This window comes from Myotis nattereri (genome assembly GCF_964212035.1).
Source record: "Myotis nattereri genome assembly, chromosome: 21".
Lineage (NCBI taxonomy): Eukaryota > Metazoa > Chordata > Mammalia > Chiroptera > Vespertilionidae > Myotis > Myotis nattereri.
This window is the reverse complement of record NC_138097.1, coordinates 4,971,140-4,997,559: the sequence shown is the minus strand read 5'-3', so window position 1 is coordinate 4,997,559 and position 26,420 is coordinate 4,971,140. Positions and strand designations below refer to the sequence as shown.

Sequence of the window (26,420 nt, the reverse complement as noted above, 5' to 3'; positions counted from 1 at the left end):
GGGAAAGATGGGCTTAGGCTACAATGTTCATCTTTCAAAGACACTTTCAGATTATAACTGTTAAATGTATGCAGTTTATTTAAAACTGCTGTGTGGACAAGTTAAGTGGACAAATTAAGTCCTTTTTTGAAACATCTAGTCCATCTAGATGTTTAGAAGTGCCCCACGTATGTTCAATGTAGAGGTAGTAAAATATCACTTTTGTAAATATCTTTTTACTAAAATTCATAGGAAATACTATCTTTTGGGAATGGAATTGTTAAACCACCTCTGTGAGCAATATAATATAGTCGATATTTGTTCAGTAGTTTGGAGGAGGTGGGAGGAAAAGAATTGCAAAAGGTAATATGCTAGTGTGTTCATATTTGGATATTTTCAGATAAAACCATTTTTATACGTTATGTGCATTTTGTTTTGCTGTGTATATAATGGACAAATAAGTCCTAAAATTGCAATAGCTAGTCTTTAGATGTTAAAGAGGTTGCCAGTATATGACAAAGTAGTAAAATTATCATATTTTGTACACTTTGTGTTGAAATTCATAGGAAAGCTTGTCTTGTGTAAATGACTTTTGGATATGAATTTGTTCAACCACCTCTAAATATTACACACACCTGTACTTGTCCACTGGATTGGTGGTGAAGAGAAGGGAGTGAGAGGGAATGGTTCAGGCCAACATGGTTCTATTTAATAGATACCTCGGATTATAACCATTGTTAGCATGTGCAATTTTAACAGTGCTGTGCACATAGTGGGCAAGTAAGAATTATATGAAATATCTAGTCTTTCTAGACATTTAGAAGTGCTTGATGTACTTAAAAGTAGAAGTAATAGAATGCTTCTTGTAAATAGCTTTTAAAACCTGATAGAAAATACTGTCTTTAGAAATGGAATTGTTAAATCACCTCTCTGAACAGTGTACTCTATGTACTTGTTCACTACTAGGTTGAAGGAGGTGGGAGGGAAGAAATTGCAAAAAGATGCTTTGCTAGTGTATAATAGAAAACTTTAGCTTATCCTTTGCCGCTCTATATGTTACATGCATTTCATTTACTTTTACTGTATATATTGTGAATATACTGGACAAATAGGTCCTAATTTTATAATATCTAGTCTCAAGATATTAAAGACGTTGCCAATGTATGACAAAAGTAGAGTTAGTAAACGAACACATTTTGTATACTCTGTGTTAAAATTCATAGAAAGGCTGTCTTCTGAAAAGGACTTTGGCAATCAGATTGTGAAATCTACCTGTAAGTGACACATGTGCCTACTCAACCTGTTGAGTTGATGGTGGTCAGGAGGAAATGAAGGGTTCCAAACTAGAATGTTCCTATAAGGAAGACACTTTCAGATATAACCATTGTTACATGTGTGTAGTTTATTCAACACTACTGTGTATATAGTGGACAAACTTAAGTCCTTATTTGAAACATCTAGTCTTTCCAGATGTTTAGAAGTGCACAAAATATGTTAAAAGTAGAGGTAGTAAAATGACACATTTTGTATATATCCTTTCGTTAAAATTCATTTCAAATACTATGTTTTGGAAATGGGATGATCAAACCACCTCTCTGAGTAGTACACATTATTATATTTGTACTGGTTCAGGGAGGAGGGAGAAGAAAGTGCAAAGGGCTTTATACCAGTATATTTATAGTTAGGCAAGATTAACCATCTTCCCTTGTGCCTGTGCATTGCGTTTTACTTAGCTGTGTATATATTGTATGTGAAGGACAAACTGTTCTAATTTACAACATCTAGCATTTCTAGATGTTACAGAGGTTGCCAGTGTGTGACAGAAGTAGTTAGTAAACAAATACATGCTGTACAGTTTATGTTAGATTCCTAAGAAGAACTGTTCTGAAAGCATAAGTAAAATTGTTAAAATCCTCTCTAAGCATTACAGATGCTTATTGGACTGTCCACTGTGTTGATAGAGATGAAAAGGGGAAGGGTTTTAGGCCAGAAAGCTCCTTCCTATTCAGAAGATACTTTTAGATTATAGCCTCTGTGTGCAGTTTAATCAAATCCTTATTTGAGATGGCTAGTCTTTCTAGATGTTTGAAAGTGCACAACATGTTAAAAGAGTTAAAGTAACACCCTTTAAGTATTTTTTCTGTTAATATATAGGAATGGTGGTATTTGAGGAATGGAACTGTTAAATTTGATGTCTTAGAGAGTATGCTAACTGTTCACAAGGGAAGGGGGAGGGAAGGAAGTACAGAAAAAAGGGTTCTGTGCCCATGAGTCTTTAGAGAAATTAAAATTATCTAACCATTACTACATATATGCATATTAGTAAATACTGCCATGTATTCAAGGATAAAGCCTGAAGTATATAAAAAGTAGAGGTAGTAAAATAATCCCTTTATCAAAGCCCTCTTGTTAGTTTTTAGGAAGGACTGTTGTCTGGGAGTGTCTTTGTTAAGCCACCTCTTGGAGCCAGGTGTTCTGTATTTAGTCACTGACGTGGTGGAGGAGGGAGAAGAGGAAGGGTGAAGGGAAGGGCTCTTTGCTAATACCTCCATACCTAGAAGAAAGTTTTAGGTTATAACTATAGGTCTAGATGCATTTTTGTAAAGTTCCTGTGTTTATTGTGGACAAGGTTCTTTATTTTGCAACATTGAAGCTTTTTAGATGTCCTGAGGTGACAATGTCTGATAAAAAGTAGAGCTAGTGAATTCACCAATTTGTAAATATCTTTTTGTTATAATTGTTAGAAAAGAGGCATCTTGGACATGGAGTTGTTGAACCATCTCAGAAATGGACATCAGGACTTGTTCATACCGAGGGGTGTGTGTGGATGTGTTCATATTCACACTGTGGTGATAACCACTGATGTGCATGCATCTCTTTAGACTGCTATAGGAATATGTTGTTAAGTACTTCCATCAAAACTTGCCACCTTGCTAATATTTTAAAGTATAAATCATAATTCTCGTAGAAGCATTATACTTTGTGTACTCTTGCTTTGGGTCTCATTTTTAATGGAACATGAAGGGAACACATTATTTTAATTGTAACTTTGTGAATATCTTTTATCTAGAGGTTTGTTGCTATTTTTGTCCTTTATGAAATTTTTGTCACCAAGTAAGGCAGGATTACATTTTCTTCCAGATTGAGTTGATGTTGGGTATTCTTGGTTATCAAAATACTCATAGCTTTGGGACTTTGAAATGCTAAATATTCATGATGTGTGAGAAAGCATGATACATAACTGTACCATCTTAATTACATAAAAATGAAAGCTTAGTTGTGTAGATACACAGGACTTAGAAGGACACGTCAGACTGTAAACTGCATGTGATTATGGATGGCTAAGTTCTTTGCTTGTGTTTTTCAGTTTCCTATATATGCACATGTTAACTTTAAAAAAAAATAAATGTTACTTTAAAAGCCAAAAACCCCCACAAAAACAAAAACTCACCCATTCAAAATATACACTGAGTATATTAAGGGTTGTGCATCCATGTCCACAATTTTACATCATTTTCAGTGCTCACCAAAAAGCAGTTCCAAATACAATTTAACAGCCACACCAAAATTCCCCGCAACCCACCAGCCCTAGGCAACTAGGAGAGTACTTTCTGCCTCTGCTAACTTCTGTGCTTTTTAAATTGATTTATTTCTAAAAACATATTGCCATAGCTGGTTTGACTCAGTGGATAGAGCTTTGGCTTGTGGACCAAAGGGTCCTGAGTTTGATTCTGCTCAAGGGCTCAGTTGCAGATTCCACCCTGGCACAGGCCTTGGTTTGGGGTGCATGCAGGAGGCAACCAATCGATGTGTTTTCCTCACATTGATATTTCTCTCTTGCACTTTCTCTAAAACATCCAATGAAAAATATCCTCCAGTGGGGAGATATGTGTGTGTGTGTGTGTGTATGTATACATATATATAGTATTGATTTCAGAGAGGATTGAAAAAGGAGAGATGGAAGCATCAATTATGAGAGAATCATTGCTCGGCTGCCTCCTGCATGCTCCACACTGGGGATGGAGCCCACAACCCAGGTATATGCCCTGACTGGGAATCAGGCCATCACTTCCTGGTTCAGTGGTCGACTCTCCACTACTGAGCCAGGATGGCCAAGTTGAATTCTCTGTTTTAAACCTGACCTCTGTGCATTCAATATGGGGAAACTTCTTCTCTGGAACACTCCAGCCTGGTTCCCATGACCTTCCTCCTGCTCTTCCTACTCTCAACCGCTCTTCTTCCCAAAGGTCTGAATGTCAGTGCTTCAACCCTGAGGCCTCCCACCTCAGAGCCTCAGGACCTCCTCAGAGGGCTCAGAACACACCTCCTAACAGTGAACATTTCGGGATTTCAGAAAAGAGCCCATCTTCCCTTTTGAGTGTGGGTCATCTGCATGTACTGCTGTCCACCCAAGGCCCAAGCTGAGAACATGGGCTCACCCTGGCCTTCCCTCGCACCCCTCACCCACCTAGTCAGTCCTCACTGCCACACCCACTGCAACTGAGCTAATCCTTCCACCACTGGCTCCATCTCCCTGCCTGACCACCTCCGTCTTCTACGTTGTAGCCAAAGGGACCATTAGCATGAAAACTTCCTTTGCCATTTTCCCACTCAGAACCCTCTGGTGCCTTTAGGATAAAAGCCCAAATTCTTGCAATGGCCTCTGCCTGCTCCTCTGTGGGCCCCACACAAACCCTTCTCCTGCTCCTCACACATTCTGGGGCTTCCCTATCCTCCCCTACTCTGACCTGCAGAAAAGAAACAAGGTAGGAGCCATGCTCAGCTCTGCTTTCTAGAAGGGGAAACTGAGGCTTGGAGGGCTCAGGTACAGGGCTGTCCACTGGCTGAGCCGGAAGTCCAGGTGTGCTGACACCTGAGCCCCAAGACAAGTGGCCTTACTCAGTAAATAATTTTTGAATACATGAGTGTTAAATAAATCAATTCTTAAACTCAAGAACTAGCCTGTTTCTTAATAATGAAAAAAGGCTTGTTCACATCATCCTACATAATAAAAGAGTAATATGCAAATTAACCATCACTCTGCAAAAAAGATGGCGGCGCCCATAGCAGCCATGGCAGGACGCTGGCTGCGTCACCCCGGCAATGTGAGGCCAGCAGGCACTGCCGTGGTGACCCGGACCAGGCAAGCGCCCAGCAGGGCCTGCTGGCGGGTCACCCCAGCAATCTGCGAGCAGGCAAGCATGGCCCGAATGCAGCACCCAGCAGGGCCTGCTGACAGGTAGCTGGGAATGGTGGGTTGCCACGGCAATCCCGAAGCTCGCAAGTTTGACCCGCAGGCAGCACCTACCAGGGCCTGCTGGCAGATCACCGTGGGGAACCCAAGCAGGCAAGCGCCCAGCAGGGCCTGCTTGTGGTTGCCATGGTGTGGAGCAGGCAGGCCCCACAGAGAGCCGAGAACCTCGGGGAGCGGGCCTAAGCCATCAGTAGGACATCTGCTGATGGTTCCCAGATTGGAGAAGGTGCAGGTTTGGCTGAGGGACCCTCCCCTTACCCCACCTCATGCACGAATTTCATGCAAGGGCCTCTAGTATATAATAAAAGCCCAGTGACCAAACAGCAGAACAACCAGAACAATGACCAGTCACTATGAAGCATACTGACCAACAGAGGGCCAACACTCCATGTAGGATCTGCCCCGTGGTGGTTACTGCGCTCCTATAGTGCTGACCAGAATGAGCGGCACTTCCACCACAGGCTGATCCTTGCAGTCCATGCCGCCCACACCAGTATGTGTGTGTGTGTGAGTGTGTGTGTGTGTGTGTGTGTGTGTATTAATATGCTAATTATCTCTCCAACCATTCAACCAATTGACCAGATGCTATGATGCACACTGACCACCAGGGGTAAGATGCTGTGACTGGTAGCTTAGCTTGCTGCTGGGGTCCAGCTGATCAGGACTGGGCTAGATGGGACAGACACGCCCTGGAGCCCTCCCCCGATCCCTCCCTGGCTCAATCATGCACCAGTGGGGTCCCTCGGCCAGGCCTTCACCCTCTAGCAACCTGGGACTCCTCAGGGCATGTCGGAGAGCCGAATCTGTGCACCTGGCCTCTAGTTTTAAAGATTAAAAAATCAAATCACAGAAGCAGAAGATAACAGATTACTAGGAAATGAAATATAGCATTTCCCCCACTTATTTCTATGTGCTGGTCAGCTTCTGAACACTTAGGTACTTAGAAGGCAGGTCAAGTGGCCCATCGTACCTCGTCTTGTCCTGGAACTTGCCGCCTGCCCTGCTGGCTTTGGCCTGGGTCTCTGTGATCATTTAAAGTGACAAAACATTATCTTTTCTCAACAAAAAGCCCACATTTCTCAGCATTAACACACTGCATACCGCAAAGGTATCTCTAAGACATACGCCAGGGACTGCACGTTTTTGGGCAAACTGCACGTTATTTAAATCATCATAATGCACTTTAGGGGTTAATTTTCAATAATTATCACATTTTTATTTACAAAAACAAACAATTAAAGTTCCTAGTACTTTTTTAACGTATGGTACCGCGTAAAACATTTTCCTCTATGAAGAGGTACCAATAAAATTTTACATAAGTACCTAGATTCGCTCCTTTTACCTTGGGCGTGAAAAACAAGAACACTCGTGAGTGGTCCTTAACAGATGACGCGCGAAACACGAGAAAACTCCTGAGCAGAATGAAATGTGTTAATAGGATCCGTCCCATATCTTTCTCTGTGTAATTTCTTGTAAGTTTTTCCAAAATAACTAATATGAAGAGAGACTGTACCAGGTGGAAGTCATACAAATGGGCAATGATGGTGATCAGGTTGTCACACTCTTTGCCTTCACTGCCCTTTTTACAGACGTCATCAAACTTCCTCACTATGGCCTCCAGATTGGGAGCTTTCACCTGCACAAATGAAACAAACGAAACGTTATTGCAAACACCTGACGATTGTGGCAGCAAGTTCCTCTCAGGGATCCTTCTCTTCAACAAGCTGTAGTGTTTATGCTGAAGGAGTCAGTACTTTTAAAATCATCGCATCATTATACACATGGCAGGATGCACAGGCCCACAGGACATACACTTTAAAAACATGTCTGAGTGTACAGTATTGATACACAGCAACACAGACCGGCAGATGCAGCACAGAGCAATCTGCCACAGCACTGGAGCCTCCCCTGTAAGCACACCCTCTCGTCTTCTAAGCCTAGGGTGGACTGCCTCAGCAAGCAGCCATCTGGCTCCTTGGAAAAATACCTCTACACATCTCCGTCTGCAACACTGCACATCTAATGGCACTCATTCTGAAGTGCCCACTGAGCCTGGAGGAGGAGGCATAGAGTGGTGCTTAAGGTCCACTTGGGAAGTGAGACCTGCACAAACGCAGTCCTGCTGGACCTGGGAAGGAAGACCCTGGAACAGAACTAGCAGTTGTGACCAGCAACTAAGCAACAGGACGTAAAAGATTAAACTCTGAGGAACAGAAGCTCAAAAGGAAACCTGAGGGGAAGAGCAGGTTATGGGGGGCTGCTTCAATTGTGGGTGCAGGTGAGCTCAACCAGACAGGTTACAGTGTGATATACACGTGTCATTGCTGAAGGGCAAACACTAAATGCTAGAAGACTCCAGAGAAAGGCACAGTTGGGCAGATGAGAATGACTTCACAGAGGCCAGTGTCCATACACAGGGGACATTCTTTAGGGAACAAATAATAAATATAACCTGTAAACTCCCTATTGGAGCCCCTGCATGAAAATCAACTTGAAGAGCATACTATGACCAGGGCATTAAGCTCAAATATAACTTAAAATGAGAGAGGGAGGGAGGGAGAGAGAGAGAGAGAGAGAGAGAGAGAGAGAGAGAGAGAGAGAGATTACCCCCAGCCAGCATGACTCAGCAGTTACGAATCAACTTAAAAACCAGGAAGTTGCAGTTTGATTCCTGGTCAGGGCACATTCCCAGGTTTCGAGCTCAGTCCCCTATGTGGGGTTTGCAGGAGGCAGCTGATCAATGATTCTCTCACATCACTGATGTTTCTATCTTTCTCCCTTTCCCTTCCTCTTTGAAATCAATAGAAATATATTTTTGAAAAGAGAAATTAGAATTCTGCTGACATAAAAATAATCTTATATAACAGAAGCGTAGTATGCAAAGAGTCTACTCCATGGGGAGTTGTCCTGGAGTTCAACCAGGGGGCGGGGCTGGCTGGGGGAATGGAGGGAGTATCCAGCTGCCAGCAGGCAGTTGCTAGGAACCCTACCAGTGCATGAACCCTGTGCACTGGGCCCCTGGTTTATGTATAAACTACTCAGGTTGAATGTTTTCAGCACACGATTGGAATTAATTACATCGATTTTTCTCAAATTTTGAATTTATTTGGTGTCTTCAATATAAACTACAACTTAGGAGAGCGTTTAAAACCAGCAATACCATTCACGTTGCCGACGTTATTAAGCACTTACATGAGCTCTGATGGGGCTTGCACACACTCTGCGGAGACCTGATGTTTGATTGATAAAGACTCAAGAGCAGCGCAGGGACCGTCCCCCTGGGCTGGTGACACACTCTGGGTCCCCCGAGGACGCTCCTGTCCCCACAGAACCGGAGCTTCATGGACGCCCATCCGGAGAGCTCATCCCTCTGGCACAGGTTTCAGGGGACGCCATGCTCCCAGGCACCATGCCGAGGCCCCTGCACCAGTCCTTTCTGGTGTCCTTCAGGCCAGGAGAGAAGTCGATGTGCGAAGTGGACCAATGACCTCCTGTGCCCACGTCCAGTGGACGCCTGACCTGCTGCAGGGGGTCAGGTCTATGGCGTTTATTCCAACTCGGTGACATTCTGTCTGAGCCCAGACCCTTGGCCTGAGGAGGATCCCGGTCCGTCACAGGAGGACTTGGGCCCAGGGAAGCCCTGGGACAGCGCCCTGAGCTGGGGCCACACAGGGCACAGGCAGCGCGGGCTCCGTCACCCTCTGCGGGAGGGCGGGCCTGGCCCGTGTGGAGGAGTCTTTCTCAGAACCCAAACCCCGACTTCAGAAGGCGGCTCCCAAGCAGCTGGCCCACGCAGAGTGGGGGTCCTCAGCCAGCGCCCCGCAGCCCCCACTGCCCATCTTTGCTGCAGAAGCTGCCTGACTCCCTGCAGGGAGCACACCTCCACCAGGGCTGCCCTCTGAGGACGCCTGCACGCCCTCCTCCCCGCAGGGCAGCCGCCTCAGGGCTCCGCCCGCCGCCCCCAGGCCCACGTCCCCGCTGGAGGCTTCCGGCCCCGCGCTGCCAGCAGCCACACAGCCTAACAGTCCTGCACCCCCGGACTCCGCTGTCTACTGGACACACCTTGCTGACTCCCGGCAGAGGCGGGACTTCCGGGTGGTGCTGGAGGGCAGAGCACTGCGACAGGCGACGCGTCGCCCCCTGGTGGCGGGAGGCTGCAATGTGTCCACTGTCAGAACTCTGTGCACTGAGTAGGTGAGTGCAGAGATGGGCTCACACTTCACACAGGAAAGCCCTGTACAGAGGCCTCATGCCTGTAGCAAAATGTGCCCTTGGGCCTGGGCGTGCATTTACCAGTATTTACAGGAAATTTCTACTCAGCTTGCTGTTCTGAGACTGGTGTTTCCACTCAACCCCGGGCCTCGATGTCTCCGTGTGCCCGGTGATACCTGTCCTGAGGTGTGTTCTGCAGTGTCCCCACATCCATGCAGACGGGACACAGCGACCGTGGCCTTATTTGGGAATGGGGCCTTTGCAGTTGTAATCAAGCTCAGAGGAGGCCTTGGGTCTTGGATGGCTGGGCCCTCACTGCAGTGACAGGTGTCCTTGTAAGAGGGAAATTAGACTCACTGGCAGAGAGAAGGTCATGTGACTTGGACACAGAGATGGGTGGGGAGGATGGGTCTCCAAGCCAAGGAACTAGGGAAAGCTGGCACCACCAGAAGCTGGGAGAGGTTTTCCCTTGCAGCCCCAGAAGGACCAACCATGTCCTCACCCTGATTTCTGGGGGTGAGTGTTTCAGAGGCAGTGTGGAGAGCTCTGGTCCCTGCCCACCTGCCCAGATCACTGTCTCCTAAGCTCCTGCAGAGAAGGCACAGTGGAGGAAGGGACTCCCAGCTGCAGCCTCCAGGCTGGGGGTGAAGAGCAGGAGGAGGGGGAGTGCCTGGGGCACTGGCTCCTCACTGCCTCCCTGGGCACCTACCATCCTGTGCCTTGACAAGTGGACCAGGGAGACTCAAAAGCAGACATGACAATGTTCATCTTCCATCTGTCCCACCTCCTCCAGTGTTGCATATGCTTAGCACCCTCACTACCTCCACCCAAGTCTCTACAGGCTCTCCCTCCTGTCTTACACCCTGGACAGCATGCCTGTCTCTCATTCAACCATTTCCTGGTGATAATTGGGAAGAGGGAGTCAGTCACCCTTTTTGTCACCACATTTAACAGGAACTATATGAAGTACATCCCTTAATTCCCGCAGAGTGCTTAGAAGGAGTCCGACCCACAGTAGCTTCTTAGTGAATGAAAGTCAGCACCCTCCCCAGGCATTCAGGGCAGTTGGTGGACAGAAAGTTCTGTTTCTCTGGACCTGGTGAAAGGGCTGGTTGCAAATATAAAACATTCTATGAATGACACAGGGGCCGATGGGTGTGCAGCAGGGCTAGTGGTAGGGCTAGGGTGCTATACAAATACACTATAAGAAATTGAGCTGCCATTCAGAAAAGGACTACCTGATTGAGTGAGGTTCTCATAGACACCTTCAGCTTGTTTTACTTGCTAGCATAAAAGAAAACATCATCCAACATTCACGTTGGAACCACACTCATCTGTTCATTGAGGGTAAGCTATAAATACACCTGTTTCGCGAAATCAATGAGAGCAAGTAAGCAAGAGGAAACAAAATGTGTCAGGAACAAGGCCAAATACACACATGCTTTAATGGAGGTGAAGTAGCTGACACATGTCCTAAGGGGCACACTCTCATAGTGGTGGCCTCTGGGAAGGCGGTTTGTCATTGCACTGTGAGCATCCCCAGGCCAAAGTGGATTTGTTCAAAAGATACCAGTGGCTGGAGGTTCAGACAGGAGTTTCGCATATGGGGTGTGACCCTTAGGGCTGGCACAGCGTTCTCAATAACAGAACAAATGGAAGCAGCACGGGGACCCGTTCCTCCTTCTACAGCCGCTCGGGCACCGCAGGCCGACAGGAGAGGAGGCCGTTACCTTCAGAAGGCGTGTTGGTTGTTTGAAGGCTCTGGATCTGCTTTGGGGTCAGGAGGAGGGGCCACTATGGGTCCTCTGGCCTTTCAGTACAGGTCATTGGTGATCTTATATGATTTTTCTTTTTGATGATTTTGGTATTTTGTGGGGTTTTTTGGTTTTTGTGTGGGCTTTTCCTAAATGTGGGAGGGTATTTGGTGGAGGAACTTGTAAAGGGAAGGGAATCACCAGTATCTGGAAAAGGGAGAACCTATTTAGAAGGGGGTGGGATGTTCAAGGAAGATGAGGACTGAAAGCGTTTCAACACAGCTGGGCGGGCCAATGGACACTTGTCTTTGTTCTTCCCTTTGTTCTTTTTTCTCCAAGCAGCTAAATGGTTATCCCCAGGTCACCAGGAGAAGAAGAAAAGAACACAAAACAGCAAATAAATGAACTGAATAACAACGAATGACGCTACATTCGCTAAATGTATTTGGGAAATCAGAATCCTGTCCAGCCCAGGAGAGATGGAAACAATACCCACGGCACAACCAGAATTAGGACTCCTTGAATCATTTAGGCTCCGACTCCACTTAATTAATTCAGTGGCAACCTTGTGCCATTGTTTTACTTAGCAAGTGAGGAGAAGTCTATATTGCTCTAGGAGCTGACACATTAGACCATTTTTCAATTTCAATATATTAAATTATTAAATAAGCATGTTTATTTAGTACTTGTCTTTTCTCACTCATCCTTTTTTAAAAATATATGTTTTTATTGATTTCAGAGAGAGGAAGGGAGACGGAGAAAGAAATACAAAGATCAATGATGTTTCCATCACTGATCGGCTGCATCCTGGATGTCCCGTCCTTAGAATTGAGCCCACAACCCAGGCACGTGCCCTGACCAAAATCAAACTGTGACCTCCCGGTTCATGAGATGATGCTCAACCAACTGAGCTACACCAGCTGGGCTTATTCATCCATTTGAATGACAGGCTTCCTGACACCTTGGCTCACACACACTACCTCCTGCTCCTGTTCAAAGCCCTTGGAATACTTAATGGTATCTTTCTGTAGTAAAATGGGCTACCTCAACTATTCACTAATATATTTTTTAAATCCTCACTGGAAGGTATTTTCCACATTGACCTTTAGAGAGAATGTGGAAGGGGGAGAGTAGATGGAGATAGAGAGAGAAACATCCATGTGAGAGTGTCACATCCACTGGTTGCTCCTCGCATGAATCCCAACTGAGGCCTGGGATCAAACCTGCAACCGCGGCACATGCCCTTGACCAGGAATCAAACCTGTGCCCCTTCATTCTGTGGGTTGGCGCTCTATCCACTGAGCCAAATCCAGCCAGGGCTAACTAATAATTCTTATACATCTAACATAACCTCTTATAGAAGGATAAGTTTGAAAATAATGAAAGTACCTACCTCTGCCAAAATGGCTAGGGCTCTACCACTTTTTGATGCCAAAACACTCTCAACATCAAGAATGATTCCTGTTCAGCCCTGATTTTGCTCTGTGGACAGAAAATAGGCCTGCGGACTAAAAGGTCCCAGGTTTGATTTAGGTCGAGGGCACATGCCTGGGTTGCAGGCTCCAACCCAGTAGAGGGCATGCAGGAGCAGCCAATCAATAATTCTTTCTCATTATTGATGTTTCTATCTATGTCCCTCTCCCTTCCTCTCTGAAATCAATAAAAAATATATATTCAGAAAGTATTATTCCTGTTCAGATCAATACGCATCCTCTACTCTAAACCTCCCCTTCATGACCTGTAAATTATAGTCTGACAATTGGCCTAACGTTCTGAGCATGTCATGTGCATGATCATAACTGATTCACCAGATTTCTGATGGAGGATTCAAGTTCATACATAGAAGAACCTCTGTTACTTCTTTCCCCCATCGCCACCTGCTGACCATAGCTCACACCACAGGATAAGGACCCACTACTCAATCCTGGGGCCACAGCCTGAATCAGCATCTTCAGAGACCAAAGCAGCTTGAAGTGCAGGCAGTGCTCACAGGGGTCAAAGTTCAGGCACCATAATACGTCAGAGCCGGGGTGGGATCCCGAATCCAACACTTATTTCCTGGGCCAGTGCTTCACCCTGTCAAACCTCACGTTCCCAGCACTGAAAAGGGGATAGGAATCGCGCCTACCTCACCCGGCAGTTAGGATTGAAGGTGGCAGATAAAGCGAGTCAACTCCCTAAAGTGTGCTGAGCCCAGGAAGCACCATTGCACGGCTGCCATTACTATTATTTACCACTGACCTGCTCACTCATGGATCCCAATGACAGTTTGTATCTGTCAAGCATTTTTTTCTCTGAAAGGTTTGCTAACTCAATTAGGCTGATCATATGCATTAAGTCAATTTAGACAATAACAGAAGTTGAGGTGGAAAATGTCACAACATTTAAGGAGCCAATATGAAAACCTCAGGCTAAAGAACTCCTCTAGATAAATCAAATGTTAATAAGCGTCATTATCATTTACCTGCATGTGAGCATTTGACAGAATTCACCTGCTGTAAAGACTGGGAATGCAAGCATTTGTCCCCAAACAGGGGGCATGCATGTGCACACTTCATTTTTGCATCTCCACTGACACACCAAAACTTGAAGTGGTGAATGCCACCTGGAGAGGTTTGTGCACATGTCACACTCAGAAGGCGGCTTGTCACACTCCCTAGGTCTTGTTAGGTACTGTAATGCCAGCTGCTGCGTGCACATGAGTCTCAGGCTTGGCCCTGTTCTTCAGAGAGCTCTAGTGTCCCTCAACAATTTTAACTTATTCAGGGTGCATTCTGGGCAGGTTTATAGGTAAATAATCAACACCATGATATTTAAAGATGAATTTGAAAACTACACCATGCTTAAGACGATGGCTTTGTTTAATTGATTGTAAGATGCACATTTTCACCCCCTGTTCTCTGAAGTCAGGAAGCACCTTTGAGAATCTCTCGCAGTCACTGTCGGCCAGTTGGCAATTCTTACAACATCCTCATTGTCACCACCCATTCATATCCTTGTTATGAGCACATAATCGTGCAGCTTTGACTAACAGCTTCTCATATCTGATGATATACATGCAGCACATGCAACTAGAAATCAATTTTGGAACCTCTGGCACACTCCTATCGACAGAACTAAATGACCAGGTATAGTATACCCCCTGATGACAGGAATCAAGGCCAGGAAGGTGGGAGAAGAGAACCGATTTTCAGAGGGAAGGGAAGACCAGAGCCTCGAGGCCTTACTGAAGACCTTGTGCATGTCCATTACATGTTAAATGCAGGGGATATCCCTCCAGACATGGCTTGTCCTAGGTCTGGCAGATACAAGGAAACCCAAAAACTTACCCTCTTGAGCTCTCTCTGCGTTAACTCTATGGAGATCCGCACTGTACATTCCAGGACCTACCAACTATATGTGATGGGTAAGGCTCCTCATGCTAGCAGAACTAAATTGTTCTGGGAAAAAAGTGCCCAACACTGACAAGGGCTTATATTTTATATTTGGTTGTTCACAAACCTAAGAGGAGGCACACCCGCTTCCGGCTCCTACACACATGTGCACACCCAGCACGCCATCTCCGTGGTGCCGATCTGCCCGTGAAGGAGACCTGAGATCCTCCCCTTTATTTCCCACCTACAGCCCAGTCACCCCTCTTACCTTTTGGAGGTGGCTCACTGGGGGCATCTTGCTCTTCCACCCAGTATGAGCATGATGGGGTGGCCTCCAGGGGCCCGGGAGGGCTGTGTTGGGGTCGCTTCGCTGGTTCTCCAGAACCGCTGTTTTTGGGTTTGGAAAATTTGATGAAGGCTGTGGATCGAGTCCACCACTTTTTCCTATTAGAGTAGAGGTTCAGGACATTACCAACCCTCACTGTCCCTCCAGCCGGGCAAGTGGCTGTTCGTTTGGGGTTCAGACGGATGGTGCTCTTCTCCAGTACCACGATATTCATATGTGGGTCTCAGGGGGTGGAGCACTATTTTCAGTGAATTCACACAGACCCAGGGATGGTAGGAGCGTTCATTGTGGCAGAAACCCACACCAGCCTCTTGGGAAATGGAACTTCAGATACAACTATAAGGTTCATCACCGGACCTAATCACAGTGTGTACAGGATTACAACCAATCGATGTGTCTCTCCCACTGATGTTTCTCTCCCCGCCTCCTTCCTTTCTACTCTCTCTAAATCTCAATGGAAAAAAATATCCTCAAGTGAGGTTATAAAACTAAAAAGAAATAAATGAAAACAGTGAATTTAAAGGGTAAGTCAATCATTGCAGCTAACCGGAAATGGGGGCATTCGAATAGAATAAGAAGAACTACATGTGGGTTTTAATCCTGGCTCTGCCATAGACCAGCACTGTGCTTTCACAAATTACTGAATTTCCTCATCGATGCCTCATTTCCCTGTCAACAGAAGGGTCAGGCAGAAGGTGGAGATTTCAACAGAGAGGTCTTACAGGATTCATGGTGATATGACCTCTAGGCTGGGCTGGGACAGTACAATCTGAAGGCCCAGCTCATGGGGCTCAGGCCTGCACCAGAGGAAGCCCTGCTGTACGGAGCAGACCGGCAGTCTCGGGGACTGAGCCAGCCCACCACCGGGGCTGATACTCTGCAGAAGGGAAGGTGTTTGTGAACCACCCTGGGGTCCAGAGACTCCAGAGGAATGTAGGGAAGACCTAGATGTCCCTATGATTGAAGACCCTGGGTGCTAGGCAGGTGTCTGGCCCAAGCTTTCTTCCCAAAACAGACACATGGTTTTCTAGGTCCTGAAACTTGGAGACACAACCTGATAGTCCTGCTTTAGTGGCTCTAAACCTGAGACTCTCTGACCCTTAAACAGGCTCATGGCCAGCTGGCCTTCACTGTCACTCGTATGATAATCCTGAGTATGGAAGGTGGGACTGAAAGAAACTCTAAATTCTTCAGTGCTGGGAGAGACATGCACACAGGGGACCAGCCTGAGAGAGGAAGATGGGGGCCCCACAAACTGGCCACTGCTGTAGATGGCTACAGCTTTCCCCACTCGTGAAAGAGGAAGCTTTCTGTTCTGTGCTTAAGTTACTGCCATTAAGTCAACTCACTTCTGTGGAACAGGACTCCAGGACTCATAGGAATCCATAACTGTTTCCTCTTGCTCTTCTGTTATTGTCTGTAGGTAATTTACTTTTTCTCTGTAAATAGAGGAGAAAGAACAACAATCTGGTTTTTCAAATAAAACATGTAAATTGACTCATCGGCCCAGTGTGGGACCAGGCCCAGAAGGGTCGGCATTTTCCTGGGATTCAGACAACACGGTGCTCATGGCCTTAATGATTGTTGACTCGGCAATATGGGGTTGGAAGCACGTGACATGGGTTCTGGAACCCTAACACGTCGAGGAGACCTGCTGAAGCACCCGGGATCAGGCTGAATATCATCTCAAGATAGCAAGCCCCGAACCATGTGAAAGTCAGGGTCGCAAACCCGTGGGCCTTGACAGCTCAGACCCAGGTTTCCTTGCTGGAAAAGGAGTCCTCTGGATCAAGGCAGCTGCTCCAACTCTGTCGGTCATGAAGCTGCCGAGGTCCCACTAATACGAGGAAATTTCCAGCAGTTCACCGTGAAGTAAGCACCCCGTTAGTAGTGATGACTTGCCAACTGCTGGACCCCTGACCACTGATCCTGCTCTGCTTCCAGCGCCCTTGGCACTGAGTTGTTCTCTTCCCACAGCTGTGCTGCTTGGCCTTATGCTAGAGCGCTTTCCTGTCTGGCTCTGACCAACCCTGCACCACTAGGTGCACAAACTCACGGAGGGCATGACCTACAACCCTCCCAGGACTGGGCTAGACTCTGCTCGGAACAGGCTCAGCAAGCCTGCCAACGCCCTAGCCTACTGCAGACACTGGCTAACGCAAAACCATCATCAGATCACCCCCTGGATACCAGGCCCCAACTCTTCTAGTTGGCACCTGCCCAACCTCTGCTGGTAATTTTGACCTCCTGTGTCACAGAGAGCCAACTCAGGCCACAGTCATTTCTGCCCCAAAACTACAGTGTGGCTTTCCATGTAAACCATCCTGGGTAGGTGGCTAACCACCTATACATGAGCAGAAGAATCTGAGAGAACAGTAGAGCAGCACCATGACCCCAGGGACTTGGACAGTGCCCCCCATGGTCACTGTGACCATGTCCCTCTGTCCCACATGGCCAGCCATTCCTGATCACAAGGAAGGACAGTTCAGCAGCACAGCAGCGAGAGGGGAAGACCACCCTGGACCCAGCAGAGGCATCTCGGGTTACTTGACTTCCCACCACAAGGTTTCCAACACCAAGGCTCTTCCTTCTGCCCTCCTTTCTGGCAGCTCCCTGGGCCCTGTAGACCAGCTTCCCATAAACACTCGCTTCCCAGTGGACCCAACTCATTAGCCTGGTATGGATGCCTTCTACAGCTGAGCGCTGCCTGCTGCAGCCTTCCCTCCTGCCACTGCCTGCACCTTCCCTGCACCCAGACTACCCGTGCTCTACCTCAGGTCCCCCCACTGGCTAGACCTGTCCCCATCCGGGTCAGCAGCAGCACCCCAAATCCCACCACCACGCTTCCTCCTCAGCCTCTTTGAAACTCCTCAACATCTGTCTGCTGCGCACACAGCTCTGCTCACTTCCCATCACGCCAACTAGTTTCTGGCCACCAGGTAACTGGTTCTGTGCACCTCACAGCGACTATGCCAAAGCCAGGAATGTGTCTTGTCCACAGAGGGAGGAAAACCACGGTGCACCCACAACCCTCTCCCCAGCTCATTAAGGGAAAACACACAGAAAAACCTCCGCCTGTAATCTTGCTGGGGTCCCACCCCAGCAGGTCCAGGGGTCCCCAAAGGTGTGGATGGAGTCGGCGAAGAAGGAACGACACGGAGGCAGCGTTCAGTTGATCAGCAGCCTAGCCAGGATCTCTAGCCAGGTTCTGGTCAGGATCTCCAGCAAAGTTCTGGTTAGGATCTCCAGCCAGGTTCTGTGTCCATGGTCTCTTGCTAGGTTCTCCAGATTCTCCAGCCAGGTTCTGTAGCCATGGTCCCTCGCTAGGTTCTCCAACCACGTTCTGTCCAGGTTCTCCAGCCAGGTTCAGTCACCAGGTTCTAGTCAGGTTCTCTTGCCAATTTCTGTAGTCAGGTTCAGTCCAGGATCTTTTGCCATGTTCTCTTGCTAGGTTCTGTCTCTAGGTTCTGAGGCCAGTTTCTGTCCAGGATCTTTTGCCATGTTCTCTCCAGCGAAGTTCTTCTGTCTCTAGAGAACGTTCTGTGTAGGTTCTGTGCCTAGGTTCTGTCTCTCTCTCTGTCTTCTTCTGTCTCTTGCTGTCTTGTTACAACTGTATTTATACCAGTTGATTCAATCCTATCAATCTCTATTACAAAGGTTAGGGCGTTTCTTATCTCCATTCCAGGGAGTAAAGATTATGTAGCTTAAGCATGATTGTTCGTAGTTAAAGTGATTAATTACCCGCCTGGCACATAGTTAAGAGGTTTTATTCCCTCCCTAACTTCAGGGGAAAATCCCTACCTGGGGAAACAACCTTTCTCAGAGACCTTGGTTAAAACACATAGTGCCAAACAGTATGCCATATATGCCAGGTCCCTTGAAACAGCAAGGATGGACCGGCTCCCAGCATAATCTGAATTCCTTCCCTAGGCACCACTCTTTACTGCCATCATATTTTTTAAACTGAACTGAATTCCAAAGGCAGATGAAGACCCATCTGGCAGTGGGCAGTATCTTTGAAAAGCCAACCACCCCGACTTGCAGAAATCTAGAACCGTTCCAGGGAAAACGAGAGGAGGATGCAATGGGAAGATGGGGTGTCCCCTTCCCTTGGGACACCAGTGCACCAAGGGATTCTCTGCCCAGGATCCTGAGGCCTAGGCACGGACTAGAAAGCAGGATCCTTTTGCTGACAGGTCAGCCCACACCCCTTACTTGCGCCAAGCCTCGTCTTTCTCATTCTCTTTCAGAAGCGTTCTGTTTCTCTTAGCCAGTGTCTGAGTCTTCCTCTTGAGCTTAAAGTTTTCTTCTTGGAAGTTCTCCTTCTCACGAGAGAGCACCTAAAACACAGGTCAACAATGTCTCACATACCACGCGCCCCTGTGATGCCACTGCTGGTAACTGGTTCCCCAAAGAAGAAAAAGGCCAAGTGCTCAAAGATGGTCATTTCGGTATGATCTACGCCAATGGGAATGACCAACACCGCCAATGACACGTGGATGGCCAAGTGTCCCGACCAACCAGTCAAACATGGCCCTCCTGTGGTCACCGAGCACTGAAAACACAGCCGGTCTGAGCTAAATTTTAGAGCTTCAAGACATTCAGCTTAACGACTGGTAGATCAGGTTAACTGTATGAAAATATTAAGGGGAGAAAATTAAAGGCATGTAAAAACCAAAAAAGGAGGAGAGATGCAACTGTCCTGGAAGAACATCTGAATGGTAAGTTCATTTGCCAAAGTTATACTATTTAGTTAGCTTTCACGCCCCACTAATCTCATGAACCTGGCACAATAGTAATTATGTTTTAAGTTTAGGGGCTAATTACTGAGTTAAATTTATTTTCTCTGATTCTGCATTTGACTTACAAAGTTCGTTTCCTTTCCAATCATTTGCTGCGTTCCAATACTTCTTGGTAGAGTCACATGTGTTTTTCTGATTCTCTTTCTGCTATCATCTTGAGAAGTTTGCAAAAGCGGAGTTCTGAGTTCCAGATGACTTCTATTTGAAGCATTATGAGTACATGTTAACGGCTCTGAGATTTCTTGAGATGCTCTTTGTGTCTAAAGCAAACCAAAACGATACATTTTTAAAGTAAGTATACCATGAACAGTTACAATTGTCTTCTTTAGTTTTGAGTCAACAACTCAGAGGTCAGTTTTAAGTGTGAAAAAAAGCTGACATTTAAAATATTTATCATCAATGTCCACTGAATTAAATCTGAGTTATAAGGTTAATCATTCTTCTATTAGTACTCGTGTAAACTGATAAATCAAGGAATAATAGAATCAGTTTAAAAATTTTAAAGTAGAAGGATATAACTTAACTCAAGAGTATGGAACAATTTTTAAATCACATTCCCCTTCCTTTTTTTAAAAAAATGTTTTACTGATTTTTCACAGAGAGGAAGGGAAGGGGATAGAGAGTTAGAAACATTGATGAGAGAGATACATTGATCAGCTGCCTCTTGCATACCGCCGACTGGGGATGTGCCCGCAACCAAGGTACATGCTCTTGGCCGGAATCGAACCCGGGACCGTTCAGCCCACAGGGCAACGCTCTATCCACTGAGCCAAACCGGTCAGGGCCCCCTTTTCTTTCAAATAGTCTTGTTTAACATCAACTGGTCTTAAAAATAAAATGATCCTCCGCTAAGAATCATTCAGAAAGATCAATTCAGTGATAATAATGATGGAAACTGAAATACTAAAAAGGGAAAACAAATGCCACCTTCATTCCAGAAATCTGTAAAATAAATTGCCATTAAAGGAAGTAAAGGAAAGGCAAAACCCCTGTATTTATCAGAAACGTATTTTGCAGTGAAGGGATTTATAGCACATTAAATCAATAACTTAACCTGTAAAAATAAGTCGAGTTGTGTCATGTTGTCTGTTATATCCTTTACCAATTCATCAAGATTCGGTGTATGCTTTTCTACTTCAAAGTCTTCCGCCATATGCTTGTCCTGATATCTTCTCAGCATTTTTACCATTTGTTTCCTCTGCTCTATCTCAGCCTCTAGTTCTTTACATTCCTTTAGAAGTGCTTCCCTCGATAACTCCTCTTGAGCTGTCTTTTCTTCATCCAGACGTATACAGTTTGAAGATGACGGTTGCAGTTTTCCAATAAGATCATCATTCTGCATGAAGAAAAGGATCTAGTTTGGTTATGAAGGTGTGTTCACCAATATGACATTTTGAAATGAATTCAATGGCAATAGCATGTTATCTGTATGGTGGAACCTTAATTACTCAGAATCAAAACCAAAGTTAAAATGACCAGGAGTCACAAAAATACATTTACTGGTGCCGCCTTTGCCCCACAACATCTGCACTTGACTTTATGCTCCTCTTTCTATGACTGTTTCATGTCTTTCCTCCACAAAATGACTACCCGTTGGCCCTTAGTAGAATGTCTCTTACCTCTTCCCCCATCTTACCTCTTCACAATCTTTAAAAAAGTTTTAGAGATATCATATTGTGGTTTTCAGAACTGTCATCAAATGGTTCCCAAGATAAGACTTTCAAAATGAGACTAATTCATGACTCTTACAAATATGGATTCTAATGCCATAGGTCTTTTACTGAACCAAAAACATTTGGTGCTAATTAGAATTGCATTCCAAGAAGAAATGATTCCCTGGATTACTGAGAAATTAAAACTCTTACTGTTAAAGTTTAGCGCCATAAACTCTACATTTTTTTCAGAACCAAAAAAGTGGGCGTGGGAGGCTTAACTCAATAATGCTGTCTTGAAATTCTTTGTTACTTCCCACAAAATAAGGGAACATAGTAAACAAAACAACATCATCACCATCAACAACACACTTGCTGGCAGGTCAGTGATAATGGTGATGGCTGTGTCTGGTGCCCTCTGACTCTCTCCCCAGGGAAGCTCACTCTGGGAACCCAGCCACCACGGTGTGAAAAACGAAGCAGCCCCGGCCACATGGTCAGGCCTCATACAGGTGTCCAGCTGAGACTGGCCCAGGGAGCGTCCCAGCCAGAAGCCCACTGCACCTGACCAACCCGTGAACAAACAAGCCTTTAGATAAGCAGTTCTCAACCTGTGGATCGCCAACCTGCGGGTCGTGACCCCTTTGGGGGTCGAACGACCCTTTCACAAGGGTTGCCTCAGACCATTAGAAAGCACATATATAATTACATATTGCTTTTGTGATTAATCACTATGCTTTATGTTCAATTTGTAACAATGAAAATACATCCTGCATATCAGATATTTATATTACGATTCAAAACAGTAGCAAAATTACAGTCATGAAATAACAATGAAAATACTTTTATGGTTGGGGGTCACCACAACATGAGGAACTGTATTAAAGGGTCCCGGCATTAGGAAGGTTGAGAAGCGCTGCTGTAGATGATTCCACTTCCCAGCTTCAAGTCATCCCAGCTGGTGGCAAGTGGAAATGAAATGAGCTGGCCTCACTGCAGATTTGTGCACACGGTAAGTGCTGCGTCAAGACACGAGGTTTGGAGGTGGTTTATTAAGCAGCAATAAGTAACTGGCACAGATACTGACATTGAGAACAGAATGCTGGTTTTCAAATGGCGGCCAAATAGGTGGACGTGTCCTGTGCCTTCTCACGGAGCAGATAGAAGGGACAGCTAAGTCGAATAACATCCACTTGGAATTGGCGAGTTAAACAGCTGGTGAGACAATCCATGACCCATATACACGCTGTATACAAGAGACCCACCTCAGAACAAGGGAGTCCCACAGACTGAAAGTGAAGGAATGGAAAATATCTGCCAGGCAAATGGAAAGGAAAAATAAAGCTGGGGTAGCAATACCTGTGTCTGACAAAATAGACCTCAGAATGAAGGACATAACAAGAGGTAAGGAAGGCACACGCATGGAGATGAATTTGCTGGCTCCTTCTTTCCCCCAGGCCTGAGCCTCCAAGCAGCCTGGGATGAGCTGGTGATCCCAAAGGCCTGACAGTCAGCCTGGTCCTCCCGCCACCCACCCCGATCCCCTGTTCACCATCACTGGTCCTTCGGAGCCTCGGGTTGGGGGGCAGGAAGGGCAAGAGGTCAGCAGTTCAGCCTGCTCACCAGTCCCCAGTCCCGCCTGACCCCTCTCGTGGGTTGTGGGGAGAGACCAGCAAGTGGTCAATGCCACCTCACGGCGACGGGTCGTTTGGTCAGTCTGGTCATTTGGTCAGTCTGGTCATTAGGGACATTGGCTTTACATATATTAACCACAATGAAATACACAAGAAAGCTGCCATGAAAAGTAGTACCCTAAAACACTTTATATTATTTAACCAGCTATAGATTAACTGATGACAGGTTAAATTTCATACATACTTGACTTCTGCTTTGATCTAGCTTGTTCTTGAAATCTGGTTTCTTATCTTCTAAATGTATATGATGACGTGATTCAATCTCCAGAAAAGTCTCTGTTGTAGATAGTTTTCTCTTGGTATCAGCCAGTTCTTGTTGAAGTTGTCTCACAGTTGCCTAGGAAAATATTTCTGTTACTGATTTTATAAATCAGATTATTTTAAATTATGTTACTAATTGACTAATTATTGGATTGTTCTCCATACAAACAACTATAAACCTACTTTTGCCCTACCCTGGGTATATCTTGTTAGAGTCATATATTATTATCATAATGTTATGACAATCATCTATGACTGGAAAAATATCACCAGCTACATCAATTTACCTTCTTTTCCTCATATGGACATGCTCCTGTTTGCTTAATCAGGGTAAAGTCACAGAAAATTTAACCCTCCTGCCTCATCAGACAGCTGATTCAGTCCCACTCTCAATCCCCCTCCCCCATAAATCTCAAAGCTTTACAATCTACTAACATCTCAAAGAGAAATGGGCATTAGGTGGATCAAGTGGTAGTAAATTCGATATTATGGAAAATTTTCTCTTTTTATTTATTTTTTAACCAGAGTCTTCAATTAACTTTGAGTTCCTCACACATTCAATCTCCTGCTCAAATCCTCCCAATAGGTTCCTAACTTAGAAGGAAAGTCATTCCAATGGCCTTCAAGGCCCTAGGTAATCAGGCCTTCACCTTCCTTCCTGCTACACATAAACCCTGCCAGCCCTCACTAATCTGAAATGGAGATCCAATGCCAAGGTAATGAATCACAGAGAGCTACAATTCTCTCTGTGTTGGACAAACTTATACCCAAATGATAGTAATTAGGCCTCAAAATGAGAAACATAAGCACATTATTTGTAAAAGTATTCAAAGAATATTATAAATAATAGGGGGAAGATGAAATCAAGTACAGATTTGCAAAAACTCATCATATTTGTCCCAAATTATGATGTAACGAAAAGTAGATGCCTAGAAAAGAGTTCAGAGGTCATATGAATATATTACTTGAGACTGAAATATTTCCAAATTTAATTCAAATTGTCATGAATAAAAATAACATTATACCAACTCAAATATATAAGATGCTACTGAAGGAAAGGTACTATATGATACAGCATCTACATTTCAGTTCATCTGGAAATCTGAACTTAGCTGTCAAATTAATCCACTTAATTGAATCTTAATTTCAAAAGACTCATTTTAGGTAGAGCATTTCCATTTATCTACTTCCTAATGGTTTTAAATTTGGTGACAGAAAGATCAAAATTATTATGCTATCAATGTAAGACCAAATTATTAATATAAATCTATATCTATTAATAGTCTATAATGTAACCTCTTAAAATTTCATGGGCAGCAAATGTCTTTACTCAAAACAAAGCATCTTTCAGGTCTAATGTTCATCTACTGGATACAATGTCTGCTTTGAAGCTGATAGAGCAAACACATTTATAAACTATACATTATATATATATATATATATATAATTCAGAGAAGAAGGGAGAGGGAGAGGGAGATAGAAACATCAAAGATGAGAAAGAATTATTGACTGACTGTCCCCTGCACTCCTACTAGGGACTGGGCCTGCAACCGGGCATGTGCCCTTGAGCAGAATTGAACCTCGGACCATTCGGTCCTCGGTCAATGCTCTATTCACTGAGCCAAACCAGCTAGGGCTATAGTCTCTACATTTTTAATATTCAACTAGATTCAGCATTTAGCCATCATCAAATATTACTCTGAATTTTCTCTTAGGAAATTTGAAAAATACTTATGTGCCTGGATACTTCCATTTCTTTCTGCATTATTATTTTCATACTGATATATTGTTTCTTTAAAACGATTCCATTCGGTGATTAAGTCCATCATTATTCCATGCAGCCGAAGAACATACTTTTGATTTTTACGATCAAATATTTTTATGATATCCCGAATCTGATCTTGGGTGTTAATTACCGTCTTTTCTTCTCTGTCAGCTTGGTTGTGATCCTGATCCAGTTGCTGCTGAAGCAACATCATTTCATTCTGTAGGTGAGATAGCCTCTCCATGAAGGATTCCTGCTTTCCAATGTCTTTATCCACTCCACCTGGCTCCTTTTGATACACGTGTTCAGTTTCCTCCTTTTGACACTGTTTTTGACTGAGGTCTCTTTCTACAACTTCTGAAACCAATGTCCTTTTTTTGAGAGCATCTCTTATGTGGTGAAGCTCAATTTCTAAGCTACTGTTTTTACTTTCCACTTCAGAAAGTCGTTGAGAACGAATCTCATTGTTATGTTTTAGGTTAGACATATCCGAATTCATTTTATCCCATAAACAAAAATATGCATCTCTTGCTCTCTGGGAAGCCAGTTGTAGCTCTCTATTGAATGCCTGACAATGCTCATGGTCCTGTACAGCTGTAGCTAGTCTAGACCGGTATGACTCAACTTGTGCTTCCAGTCTTCCTCTGTTTTGTTGTTCCATCTCCAGTTTATGGTTTAGCATCCTAACCTCAGCTCTCAGAACTTCAAGCTGCGCATTGTGTTGAGATTCTGTTTCTGTTATTGTCTTTTGAGGATGGTCCTTCTTTTCTTTGCCAATTGCAACGTCCTCAAAATATCCTTTTCCCATTTCCAGGGTCTGATTTTTTACTGAGTGCATTTCCAGTCTTAGCTTGGCAATTTCATCCCTCAACATGCGCTTTTCATCCAATCGACATTTTTCTTTTTCAGAACTCCCAGAAACCTGAGGAACACGAAGAAGACTGTGAGCTAAAACACTGAAATGACACGTCATGATAGCCTCTGAAATTAAAGAATAACCTGTGTTACGATAAAAGGTTGCAATAGGTGGATATCTCACTGGAAAAAAATAGATTTGGATCCAAACTTCTAACTTTATATAAGCATAAATTCTCCAAAGTTCAAAAATATAATATTATATGATGGATTTTTAAGTGGAAAAACACACAACAGAATTTTAAGAGTCTCAGAATTAGAAAGTGTTTTTCTAAATCACCACAAGCCCAGAATGCATTTAAGTAAAAGATTAATAATTCTAATTACACTTACAAATTGAGATTACAGTCTGAACATACCCCACAGTAAGAGTATTAACCATGCATATAATAGGATAAAGTAAACTTCCCAA

The 26,420-nt window shown here is 44.8% G+C and overlaps 1 protein-coding gene across 1 annotated transcript; it reads right to left on the bottom strand.

Moving 5' to 3' along the window:
- Positions 1-5,071: 5,071 nt before the first annotated feature.
- On the bottom strand, positions 5,072-26,066 carry LOC308535800 (ankyrin repeat domain-containing protein 26-like; the record flags this gene model as incomplete). The annotated part of the gene is made up of 10 exons (XM_081114793.1): positions 5,072-5,164; positions 6,747-6,869; positions 13,692-13,804; positions 14,842-15,017; positions 16,269-16,358; positions 19,135-19,259; positions 19,787-19,981; positions 20,776-21,057; positions 23,252-23,404; positions 25,245-26,066. 10 exons carry the CDS (start codon positions 26,064-26,066, stop codon positions 5,072-5,074), a joined length of 2,172 nt encoding a protein of 723 aa, XP_080970919.1.
- Between the last annotated feature and the right edge of the window lie 354 nt (positions 26,067-26,420).